The 13,424-nt window shown below is 38.0% G+C and overlaps 1 protein-coding gene across 2 annotated transcripts in view; it reads left to right on the top strand.

The window, feature by feature from the left end:
• Window positions 1–757: 757 nt before the first annotated feature.
• Window positions 758–13,424, top strand: part of efna2a (ephrin-A2a) — an 86,736-nt gene continuing 74,069 nt past the window's right edge. For both annotated transcript variants that reach the window (XM_077539129.1, XM_077539130.1), the window contains exons 1-2: window positions 758–1,109; window positions 1,187–1,411. In XM_077539129.1, the coding sequence (XP_077395255.1) occupies window positions 1,284–1,411 (128 nt within the window). In that variant the 5' untranslated portion in view covers window positions 758–1,109; window positions 1,187–1,283. The remainder of the gene's footprint in view (window positions 1,110–1,186; window positions 1,412–13,424) is intronic.

Raw genomic sequence — 13,424 nt, 5'->3', positions numbered from 1 at the left:
ATATTTTATTTGATAAAAACTCCATTTTTTAACGAATCGTTAAAACGATCATTGATTTTGAGGGAAAGTTGCGACAATGGAAACACTTTCGAAACTGAATCTGTACACTCTGGTATGATTTTGTCGCAAAATAGGTCTCCAGGGAGAATATCTTCTGCTGATTTGTCCAAGACATTTTCAGGGCAACTATAGCTGCAAATGATCATCCATAGGTTCACCTTTCACGTCCTGCAACAGAAAAGACATTCGTTAAAAAATGGATTTTTTTATCCAATAAAATATGGGTACGCATCTTTTTGGGTCACCCTGTACATAAACCTGATTATGCATTTCAAATAAACAGGCTTTATTAGACTAGTGAATATGTATCATATAAGGTTTATTTGGTAGGTTTGTGTTAAAATTATCTAAAAAAAAAATTAAAAAAATGGGAATTTATGTACAAAAATCTTAAAAGTTAATTTAAATATTTCTGAGAGTGAATGCACTGCACCCCTTCTTGTAAATGAAGTTATTATGCGTCGCAGTTTCACACTTTCCAGTATCAATAACCTCATTTTCCGATAATCATCACATTCCCTTATCCTTTCCAATCAAACGACATTTTTGGCGGTGCTCATCAAGCGTTTGCGACTGTAACTAATGAAGTGTCCCTGCGTGCAGTGTAGCCAGTCAGCCGTGAGGGGGCGTGGCGTAGACGAGAAGGGAGGGGGCCGGGGGGGGGGGGGGGGGGCGTGTATTGTTGTGGTGAAGGGAGCGAGCGCAACGCAAGCCCCTCTCCCTTCCACACACACACGCGGAGAGGGGAGAGGTGGAAGGTTGCGTTGGTGCGGTGGAGCGCGTTTGGTCGTCGTGGGATTGTACGTGCTTGGGCCAGGATGCTTGAAGTCGGGACGCACATTCGGTGGATGTACCTCAGCATGCTTTTTCCCGCGTGCACCTGAACGCGTCGCCCTCATTGCCGGTTGTGGAGCTTGATTCAAAAAGAAGACACACACACACAAAAAAAACATCCTTCGCCCCCTTTTCCGCGTAATGCTGGGAGAAAAGTTTGGGAGGAGACGTAGAAGAAGCCCCCCCTCTCAGCAAGACCGGCAGAAGACCCCCGTGTGAGTACCCCATGAGCACCGCGTACTTCTTCTGCATGTTGCTCTTTCTTCCATGTGGCACTTTTTTTTTTTTCCAGCGAGACCCCGTCTCAACTTTCCAGGATGACTTGAGAAGTCGTCGCTGAGGATCCGAGGAGCAGCCGATTCGACAGAGGAAAAAAAAAGCAACCCTTCATGATGGCAATCAAGTGCGGAGCGATGGAGGTGCTGATCCTGACCGCGCTCTCGTGGATGTGTGTGTGGGCCGAGGAGAAGATCATCTTTGACAGGCACGCCGTCTACTGGAACAGCTCCAACCCCAAGTGAGTCCGCCGTTGGCAGCGTGTGCGCATGCGCGGCCTTAATTGACGCTAATTAGGATGAAACGCAATTTGCATTTTCTGACGTACATTTCCCACTTTATTATTATTTTTTCTCTTTTAAATCAAGTGTAAATATTTTGAAGCCTTTTGAGGATTTTTGGACAATATTACAGAATTTTGCTATAACAAAAATAAAATTGAAAATCTATGCCAATTAGGATGATAATCACCACTTTATTTTTGGTATACACTTAATATTCAGGGATATGCAAAGTGCAGCATGGGGGCTGTTATGTGGACCACGGAGCAAAATCGTCTCGGTCCATAGCGTGTTGTAAAAATTAAATCACATTTTAAAAAGCATTGACTAAAAACTTGTAATATGATTAGGATGAACCCGTCAAAGTACAGCAAGGGGGCTTTTTTTATTTTATTTTTTTTAAATCATGGCTCATTTTATTGGTCTGTGGCAAGTTTTTTTTTTTGTGTTTTTTTTTTTTGCATAAAAAAATGTGCAATAGCCTACTATGACAAGGAGGAACCTCATTTAATTTCTGACACATTTACACACTTCAGGCAAGGCATCAACCGCTTTTTTTTTTCTTTTTTTTTTAAATCGTCAGTGCAGGCCAAGTGACATGACCCCTCCCCCTACCGTTTTTGATGTGAGCAGTCCATGAGCATTTTGATCTGGGGGAGGGGATACAAAACCCTCAAAGGGCCCCAAGCATTTTGGGGGGGGGTGCACCTGTCAGGGTCAACATACATGAAATTAGCAATTTTAAGAAAAAAAGTATAAAAGACAAAAAAAAAAAAAAAAATTATAAAAATGTAAATTTTAATAATTAATTGCAATTATAATTAAATAATTAATTTTTACATTACAAACCCATTAAAAAATGTGATTACAAATATTTTTCTAGTATTTAGGAAATTCATAATCCTTTTGTGCGAGTCTTATGTCCCATTTCATTGGTCTTTTTGTTGAAGCAACATGTGGCTTATTGTGTAAGGTTATTTTGCTCTCTCTGCTCAAATTAATTCTCATCAGCTGGATGGCAATTATAATTGAGATGGTTGTTCTAGTGAGCATGGTTGCGTTTATTGCAGTGACGTAAAGAAATATTGTCCCTTTTTGATCCTTTAGAGTCACTTTACTTGCGTGCAATGATGTAATGTAGCTTCAGTTTACGTGCACACAAAATTAATAGTAAGTGTTGGTTAAAACAAAACAAAACACACAAAATGGCCTCACAATTCAGGTGAGCTTAATCTTCTCCCAGTCAACTTTGGACAAGAGGTGGTCGACATCCCCAGATTGGTCGCAGGGCACATAATTCACACGTAGACAACCCAGATGTATCACTTCCAGCTTACTTGCTTGCCCCCAATTACTACTTTCCTGTTAGCCAGAAAGAGAGCACAGAAAACACTCATAGGTGACTTTTCCAGGAACTTGCTGAGGATGGGTTTCACTGAAAAATTGCAAATAGGTTCATTTATCACAATCGTATCACATTGTAGTTTTATGGGTGCGTAGTCCACCTAAGTGGTGGGCATTTTTCCAAATAAAAACAACACTGGTCGAAAGTGACACAGAGTGGAGCTTGCAGTTGCCTCTGTGACTACATCACTTCTCCAGTGAAGCCATCTCAAATATTTAACAGGCGAGGGGGAACATTTTCTTACTCCCTCTCTCCCTCTTTAACTCTCTGCACTTTCACTTTTTTTTTCTTTTTTTCCTTGCACACACACACTAGTGCGCGTGCACATAACGCAAACATCAGCGTCTATGTTTAAGCTATATGCACGGTTGCCGGGGGCGATGTTATTCCGTCAGGGAATGGCGTTTCGTGGGGGGTGAAGCGGAAGGGGGAGGCTCGATGTGTGTATGTCTGGGAGAGGGGAGCGGGGGTGGGGGGGGGGGGGGGGGGGGGGGGGGTTTGGGGGACATATCAAAAATGCATTGCATTGAATCAGGACGCTGATGCTGGTGAACTCACTCCCCCCTTGTTTGGACCCACTCTGTGTTCATTGAGCACATCCATCCCCATGCATTACACATACAAGGCTATTTGTACATAGTACACCTTATGGATTACACATCTTAACATCCTGTATCTCACTCTCGTGTTGTTGTTGTGGCCTGTGGAATACTTTATATTGGAGGAAAATGGATGTATTTTTCCCAGCAAGTCGCACATTATATACTCTGTCTGTGGCATATTGTAAAAATAAAATGATTTTAAAAAGGTGTTTGGAGGGAGGGGGGGTGGGGGGTTGCAAATTAAATTACAATAAAATAAAATGGCAAAGCTATGTAAATATTGACACATTTGTCCCATTGAAAATCACTTTTTTTTTTTTTTTTTTTTTTTTGTCTGAGAGGAAAAAAAAGGTTAAGAAAAAAAATCCTAGTGTTATCAGAGGGGGTGAGGTGGTAATCAAATTTTTGCAGAATTTAAAATGTCAATAAAATTATAATTAGAGGAAATGGCAAAAAAAAAATACATATTGAGCTTATTGAAAACAGTTGAAAATGCTATTTTTAATTCTAGATGTTAGGGGTGGGGGAGAAGCCAAAAGAAGAAAATGTTAATACAATCCAGGGACAAAGTAATATTTTTATGGAATTTTACAATAACTATTGCAAATGAAGTAAAATGTCAGTTATACAAAACGTGACACAAATGTCCCTTTTTTGAATTTTTTTTATTTCACATTTGCCTTTGCAAAAATTGTGTGATTAGTTATTAGAATATTAGAGCATACTTTCAGTAGTGTCAAAAGTGCAGCATCGGCGCCATTTTGTGGCCTGGTGGCTTATCATTGACTGGTCTGTGGCATTATGTAAACATGAAATGAACTTGAAGGTTAGGGAAAGGTTAAGAGGTAAAAAAATATTACGAGGAAGACTATTTTTTTTTTTTTATACTCGACAGTGACAGTATATTGTGCTTATGCTCATAGAGTGGTGAATCCACTTGTTGCTTACACATGCATCAAAGCCAGTGAAGTACTTGCATTTATTTAGAGAGGATGAGGAACATGTTTGTTGTCTGGCAGCAAGTGCGACAGAAGCTCTATCAGCTGACTGTTTCTGCGCAGTGATGTCATCTGATTCAGACCCACCCCAAAACGTTTCGTACTTTGGTGATTCAGCTTGGGCACCGTCCGATACTTCATGCCATTATGAACAGATTTTAATTGAGAGATCCTGTTCCTACACAGTAATGCCACCTCGTTGAAATGATTCCAGGAACTTCATTCACTTTGTTCCGTTGCTCTATTGTAAAATACCCGTCTCCTGGCGGAAACCTTCAAACAATGAGATCCCTCTTGATGCTGCGGAAAGATCTCTGCGAGCCAAGGCTTGACAGCAAAAATGTCAGGAAAAGCCTACTGGAACTGCCGAGAGTTATTTGGGATTGATCAGCGGCGCTTGAAATGGCGGTAGATATGTGCTGGGAGAAAACATTTGACATGAATGTGATGTGGTTCATTCCAGTGCTGTCACTAAGGTTTTTTTTTTTTCTTTAAATCGACATTCCTTCTCATATTTTTAATGACTAATCGACTTTTTATTATTATTATTCTATTTTTTTAAAATATTATTTGTTGTTGTTGTTGTTGTTTTGAGCCTGCAAATGTTCAACGTGTGTTGAATTGAGTGGATAATCTGGATATAAATACCCATTGTTCCTTATATTTCCTCAACTCAACATTATAATGCGCTTTAAGAACAGGCATTGCTGTATACAAAGTGCTGTACATAAACATAAATATCGGTTGTGCAGTAAAGAATAAGGTAACAAAGCAAGCATTTTGAAGTGCGTATACAAGTTTTTTTTTGTTTTTTGTTTTGTTTTGTTTTTACAAATAAATACATTTTACATTAGTAAATTAATAAGTAGTAGGTGAGTGAATGAATAAATAAATAAATGAATAAATAACACCGACCCATACGGTGATCATTACCTTCAAATAAATCCCCTTCCCTTCAATGTGTACTGTCCCAGCCATTACATAGCGGATGTGCGTGCGTGTGAAAACTAAAGGAAGGATCATATTGTGTACCGGTGCGAGACTGCTTTCTCGTTGAGAATGACGAGTGCAGGTAGGCGGTTAGCTTAACAATGCATTGCTACTCGCGTCGTCTACCGGCACCTTAAATTTAGAGTCAAACAAGTGACAAGTTCCCGTCGACATAAAAGTGCAGTGCGTTTCGTTCTAAATAACAATATTATCACACTAATAATAATAATAATAAAAACTAAACTTACCTTGCTTTGGTTTCTTAAAGCACTGCATATAGATGTTTCCTCGTAACATGCTGCATCATTGATGATGTACTGCTATGGTACGCCATTGTTGTTTTGCACAATTTGCAAATAAATATTTGTCCTCTCCATCTTCTCGAAATGGTCCCAAACTCTGGACATTCTTTGTGTTGTTTTTTTTCCCTTCCTACTCTGTCCTCCTCCATCGCACGGTAGTTTGCAACATACGCTGTACGTAGGCATAAAAGGTTCATGTGAAACATTAGGGATGTAATGATATGCAAATGTCACGATACGATATTATAACGATATGAAGCTCACGATACGATAATTAGCACGATATTGAGGGGAGGTTGGTGATATTTAAAAAAGGTCACAATATTGTAAAAAAAAAAAAAAAAAAAAAAAAAAAAAAGAGCTCATACTACAAAAAGCACAAATATTGTTCTTTTGTATATAACAGCAATGTTATGTTTTATTATTATGTTATTATTGTGCTTTGTTGTTATGCACGCACACATTGAGTTCCTCCACATATTGACTTGTTTCACAGGCATATTATGCTCCCCTTCATCTGACAATTAGTGTAGATTTTAAACATAGAAGGGCCAAAACATCACTCATGAAAATTAAATTGCACTAAAAAAAAACTAGCCACCAGAGGGTGCTAGAACTGCACAAATGCAAATCAATCTGACTTTATTAACAGATGTGTTGCATTTAAATATTGTGAACATGACGACAACGATATTGTAGCAGTATTAATATCATGATATTGCGCTTATTGTTACCTCCCGATGAAACATGGACAGCAGCGGCACAAACATGGTTCCGGGCGGAGCGTTGACTTAAAATTTTCCGGTCGACCTATTTGGTCGACTTTTTTTCCCCATTCTGAACATATCCCCAGTTGTAAGAGGGTGTGCACACTTGTGCAATCACATGATCGTAGTTGTTATTTATGCTTGCTAAAAGTTTTTTTTTTTTTTTTGGGTTGTTTGTTGAATTGAGTTGTTACAGGTTGTAAGTGAAATAGTGGAAAAAGTTTTGCTTGGTCTCTCAAAAGCCTGCAACTTGAATTAGGGGTGTGTAGACTTTTTATAGCCACTGGTTCAGCTTGTTTCACAGGCAAAATAGTTCTGCTCAGATGAGCAAACTTAAAGCACTTGGCAGACTTTCGGTCATTCGCACAGTTCCGTCCATGCATTTTCTGTTGTGATGTCATAAATTGGGGGGCGGGCATATACATGACATCGTTGTCATCCTCGCACTGTTGTGCAACATCGCAGATGAGTCTTATAGGAAGATGCGGGAGCAAAAGCACACATACACATTAGAGGCTGCAAGATGTAGGTCACACATCCACACAAACGCACGCTGTCCATTCAGCTTCCATTTTCTCACTGGTACACACACACACACGGTTACACTACTTGAGTACCATAAACACACACATCCTCACACTGGCCCATTGAAAAAAAAAAAAAAAAAAAAAAAAAAAAAACAGAAGAAGCAGCTTACAGGTTATGGGGCTTTGTTTACAAAAATGGCTACTTTGACACACACACATGCACGCACACATGCGCCGGCTTATTGGTCCAGAAGGAGCATCTCGTCTAATCCCACACTTTCTCCTTCAAAAAGGCTTTTTTTTTTTTTCCCGCCGTCCGTCTTTGTTCCCCGCTCGCACTTCATCTCGAGCGTCTTTGAGGAAGCGCGCCCGTCGTGTTGCGGGATGCAATCCATCTCTTTCAGATATGCACACATACACACAATGGCAGCATGTCGTCTCATCTGTCGTTGTTTTACTTGTGTGGTGGTCATCAGGGTGGTTTGTTGACTTAATTGTACCAGTGTTTATCAGAGGGCATCCTTTAACTCTTTGACTGCCAAACGTTATCCAGCCAATTTTGAGCATTTTCACTCATATTTTTCAAAGCAAACAGAATATTGTGCACTATAACTACATAAACATGGTGGATACCATATGAAAAATTGCGTTGCATTCTTTCATTAGAAAAAAAAAAGTATGTTTCTACCTCATTCCATTCTTTCATAATCGCCATTTGAAAGTAGGTCATTTGAGTGACATAAGCGAAAATATAAATTTTGTGCACAGCAGTGACTTTGACACCAATATTTTTTTGTTTAGTGACGCTCTGTGAATTCGATTTAACGTGTCAAAGGTTTTGATCATTCACGTCATCGTTGAAACCGTTCTATTTCATCAGGTTCGACATGTTTCATTGTGATTTCACACACCTTGAGCCCTTTGAAAAGAGATACAATGCTGCCATCTGCTGGCCATAGTTAGTGCATGTTTTTGATTTCACAACTCCGTTGACCAGGCAGCGCCCCAAAAGACGTTGCACTGACCATTGATTTAAAAAAAAAAAAAAAAAATGTAGTTGATGTCAATTGACGTTTATGGTGGCATTCACTACAATTTTAGCAGACGTCATGAAACGTTTTTGGCGGTAATGTGTACGGCTGGCCCATTAATTAATTTACGGTATTGACAATTTTATCCATGGGACTTATTCTTGTAAAACACATCGATCTGTGTTGTTTTTTTTCCTCTCTTTCTAGAAAACAAAGCTTTAAATAATAGGAAAGTAGTAACTGGTGTCAAGGAAGTATGTTGAAAATAGTAATACTGTTAATGTCGCTATGCAATGGTGAGAAGCTGAATTTGGGAAATTTGTGTGAATAGTTTCTAAGGTGTCCGAAATGAGCTGACATTTTGTAGTTGTACTGGTTTGAATCAGTCGAGAAATGTGGACGAAGAGAGTAAAAATGTAATTGTATTGTTTTATTTTACTGTAAAAATTGTGAAGTTGGGGAAATTGGATGAATAGTTTTAGAGATGCTCTGAATGATTTGACGGGAGGACCTAAATATTTGAAATGTCGCTTGAATTTGGAAATTTTAATTGTATTGTTTTAGCTTACTGTAAAAAGTGTGGAAATTGGGGAATTGGATGAATAGTTTCCAAAATGTCCTGAATGAATTGACATTTTCAAGATGTACTGGTTTGAATTAGTTGAAAAATGCAGAAGATGAGAGTAAATATGTAAAATAGTTCTGAAATTTGGGGACGTTTCTTTGTTTTATTTTACAGCGAAAGAATGTGGAAAATTGTTCCTTAGATGTTGTGAATGTGCTAAGGAATTTGAATTTGAATTTGAATTTGAATTTGAATTTGGAACGGGATCGGACGGGAAACAAATGTTTCTCTTCGTCAGCATTCACACAGTTCTGACTTGGCTTTCTGTTTTAGTGTAAATTAGCGCCAGACTTACATATTCGGGTTACGTCCCCGCCCTCGGAACAGTTGTAAACCGAGGACAAGCAGCACTGAATCAAATGAACTTTTATGAAGGTCACTTGACTTTTTTTTTAGGCTGCATTTAAAAGTCAGACCGGAGGCTTTTCCTCCCCCCCTCTGACTCCCCTCATCACCCTCATCAGATTGTAGCGCCTCCCCCGAGAGACGAGTGCACAGACTGAGAAACGGCGTCATCATCAAATGTGCCCACGAGAGTCTGTTTAGTATGTTGGCAGCAATCTGTGACGCGATGTGAAATGTTTATTTAAACACGTCCCCCTTTAACGGCCTCCCCCCACCACCACCACCACCACCACCACCAAAAATGGGATTATTGATGGCGGGTGGTGAAAGATGCCGCAGTGCCACCTAATGAGTTTACGTGACGAAGTAAATGGGGGGTTAAACAAAGCCAGTAGAAAGATGGATGAATATTCTTCGACTGCATCGCATCCATTGGCATTCCTGCTCCGTTTTGCTTTTTAGTACTCTGCTGAAGATGGTGACTTGTTGGTACTCGCATGCGGGAGTTGTCAAACTTTTTGCATCTAGAGACAATTTCCGCCAATAAAATATAACCGCCTCAAACGCCAATGGAATTAAAAAAAACAAAAGAAAAAAAAGAAAAGAAAATGCATTATACATTTTTTATTTTTATGTTTTTATTTTTATTTTTTACTAACTCATAATATTCCAATTCAGCATGTTTAGCTCATTTCAGGTCATTCAGTTTCATTCCACCAGTGATAATTTCGTCGCCGAAACATATTCGTCATAATTTTTGTCACAAAAATTTTTCTTGAGACGAAAATTTAACAAAAACTAACATAACACAGTGATGAAAATTCACACAATCCAATCAGAAGGAATAAAACGCGGGTCGGAGAAAAGAACCACTGCACTTTATTTAATGTTTAAACATTTTTACATTCATTGTGCAGCTGTAAGGTTGATCTCAAGCAATTATGCACTTTTTTTTTTTTTATTTAGGTAAGAACTACGTTCTGTTTAGGGTAACCTGAGGGTACCTGACGATATGATACGATATGTGATACAAGGCTCACGATAACGATTATCTCACAATATGATGATACTGCAATTATCAATATATTGCTCAGGTAATAAATCCATATCTACGATAACACTAATAATAATAATAATAACAATAATAATAATAATAATAATATAATAAATAACCAATCAATAAAAATAAAAATATAAATAAATGTAAATGCAATATAAATACATAATATATCAGTATAATATACTATATATATATATATATATATATATATATACAAAAAATAAATTATAATAAATACTAATAATAGTAAGAATAATAGTAATCATTAAAAAAAAACTAAGCTCATGAGTCTTCTTCACCTGAAGACTTCCGTCCATTTTCCCGCCACTCTTACGAGGCACTTCACCAAGTGGCCCGCCAAGTAATTGCTCAATAAGTCATGAACAATCGAGCCGTTATAGTGCCTGAATATTAACTACAGTACAAATATCGTGATACTTGCGTAGATGTATCGATAATCTATCGGGAGACAAAGTATCACGATTTATCGCGATATCGATATATAGTCACACTCCCATTTCTGTTTTTGTTAGTTCAACATGTTTCATTTAAATAATTAATGAAGACGCCGTTGTATGAAATCTCTTGCATGTTAAACTACAGTTACAAATATGTTTTTTTTTAATTTTCTGTATAAAAGTTGAAACGTATGCTGAAGGGAAATATCGACTAAACAGTCAATTTAGTCGAATAAAATTGTTTTTTATTTTCATTGAATAAAATTGGATTAAAATTAAAATGAAATCAATGACTAAATTATGACTACATTTTTTATTAATTTTAGTCAAAAGACTATAACTCAAACTAAATTAAAATTGTTAAAATTAAGATTTCATTCTACATCATTCGATATTATTCCATAATTTTTCATTCAGCCTCTCAGCATTCACATGCAATTTCTCCAGAAATTTCATTCTTTTAGTTTAAAATAATTTTTTCTCGAGCCTTTAGGCTACAACTGGCAGACCCCCTCCAGGGTTTCCGGGACCCCAGTTTGCAAGCCCCAAGCTCTAATGGGACCGCAGCCTCTCTTTCTTCAGCGGGATAAATAACACACAAGCAAGTGTCTGCCAGGGTCTCTCCAGAGACCACAAGACAAACGCGAGATGGACTCGGAGGATTAGTCGGTGTCGATCATATGAAAAGACACAAGTTGCAGTGGAAGCCAAATGAAGCGGAAATGGGTGGAAATGAAGGAAAGATTGCTGCGGTGATAAAGCGCTTCAAAAACGCACGGTCGGACGGTCCCAGTAGGGGGGCGTCAAAGGCCAGGTATTAGGCTGGGAGGTGTGGGTGAACGGCGGGGCGTGCCTATTGGCGCTCGGAGGTCTGGAATGAGAAATTTTAGAAAGTCAAAGTTGGACTGTAGAAGACAAAAACAAATGGCGGGCAAGCTAAAACTCTTTGACGTTTTCAGAATAGTCGCTGATGAAATCATTTTTGATCGTTTTTATAAATCTTTGATTGGTGGCTGATTGTTTGGTGTAGACTTGCCATGATTGGTTGTTTTAGACAATTTTAAAAGCGGTTGGGTAAAAAAATAAAAATAAATTGTCCACATTTTCAAGTGGGTTAAACGAATTACGAGAGAAAGGGGGTAAATTGGGTCAAATTGACCCATGCATGTTTCTGCCCCAAATTGGGTTGTTTTTGAACGTACACTCTAGATCAGGATTGGGGGCTGGAGTCCTGCAGGTTTTGGATGGTTCCCTACTCTAACACAGCTGCTATACGATCAGCTCATCAGCAAGCTCTGCATAAGTCTGATAACGACCCTGTTGATTGGAATCAGCTACGTTGGAGCAGGGAAACATCCAAAGCCTGCACGACTCCGGCCCTTGAGGATCGAGTTTGCCCACTATTGCTCTAGATTCACCCAATTTTCCAAAAAAGTTGCATCAATTCAGTAAATAACAGTCCAATCTTTTGGTGTGCATAAACACAATTTTTGGCGGTTGTTTTGAACAAAACAATACACTTTTTGTGGTTGTTTTGTGGGTTATTCAATTGACCCAACATTTATTTAAGTTAAATATACAACCCAAAATGTTGGGTCAAATGAATAATCCACAACTTTTTGGGTTAAATTCAAATGGATAATCCACAAAACAACCACAAAAATTGTGTAGTTTTGTTCAAAACAACCGCCCCAAAATGTGTGTTTTTGCAACCCGAAAATTGGGTTGCTACTTACTGACTTTGCCCAACATTCTGGTTAAATAAATAACCCAAAACGTTAGGCCACATTAGGATTGTACACTCTAAACACAGTTGGGTGAGAAACAACCAAGTTTAGGTAAAAATAAAGAAATAAATTTCCTGGAATTGTATTCGAGCATTCGTGGCTGACGCAGATTTGTGAGAGTTATGAAATAAATGACGCGATTGACGACGCGGGGGGAATTCGAATCAGTCTAACGAGTCGACAGTGACATATTGTTAAGAAATATGTTTTTGTAGACAATGAGGATGTTGAACATTTCGATGGTTTTTGTAAGGGAATGGATGTTGAATAATTACCACTCGATTACTGAGGTTATGACAAATATGCGCTCCAAAGTTTAAGCTAAATATACCCGCAGATGCGACACAATTGTTTGTTGATTTAGAAAAAAAATATATTGAATGTTTATAATAATAAACTGAGATTTGTGTGAATGACACAGGTGTAAGATTTGAAATGTTTTTGGAATTATGCTTCTATCTGCTTCAGGAGCTGAGATATCAATTATTTAGTAGGCATTATCATATTTTTTGAATTTCCAAGAAAACTTCAGGTCTTCGGGGGTGATTCTAAAGTCACCCGTAAGTTTTACAGGTATGTTTTGACAGGCGCTTTAAGGCCTTCATGGGTTAAATAAACAAACGGAAAAGTTGAGTGAATTTGGAGTGTACGCTCAGAAATAACGCAATTTGGCTCAAAAAGGAACCAACTTGCTACACGGGTCAATTTGAACCAAATTACTTACTCTCTTCTCCACCCAAAATTGTTGTTTATGTTATGGTTTGGACAAAAATGTGACATCACTCCTCCCATACTCAAATATGAAGTTGAAGACTCCCACAATGCCTCACATTAAGCTGTAAATATTCAAGTTGTTCTTTCTTACACAATGTACAACTATTTATTGAATGCCTTTAGTGAGTAATAGGGTGTTAGGAATCAGGTTTCCTAATGTAAAAAATAAAATACTGAAATAATAATAATAAAAACAAATATAAATAAATAACAATTAAAAAAATAGAAATAAATTTTAGAAATTAATACATAAAATAAAAAAATAAAACGAGAGCGTAATTTCTGGAGAAATTGCATGTGAA

This window comes from Festucalex cinctus, chromosome 12 (assembly GCF_051991245.1).
Source record: "Festucalex cinctus isolate MCC-2025b chromosome 12, RoL_Fcin_1.0, whole genome shotgun sequence".
NCBI classification, from domain to species: domain Eukaryota; kingdom Metazoa; phylum Chordata; class Actinopteri; order Syngnathiformes; family Syngnathidae; genus Festucalex; species Festucalex cinctus.
This window is presented reverse-complemented; position numbering and strand designations above follow the sequence as displayed.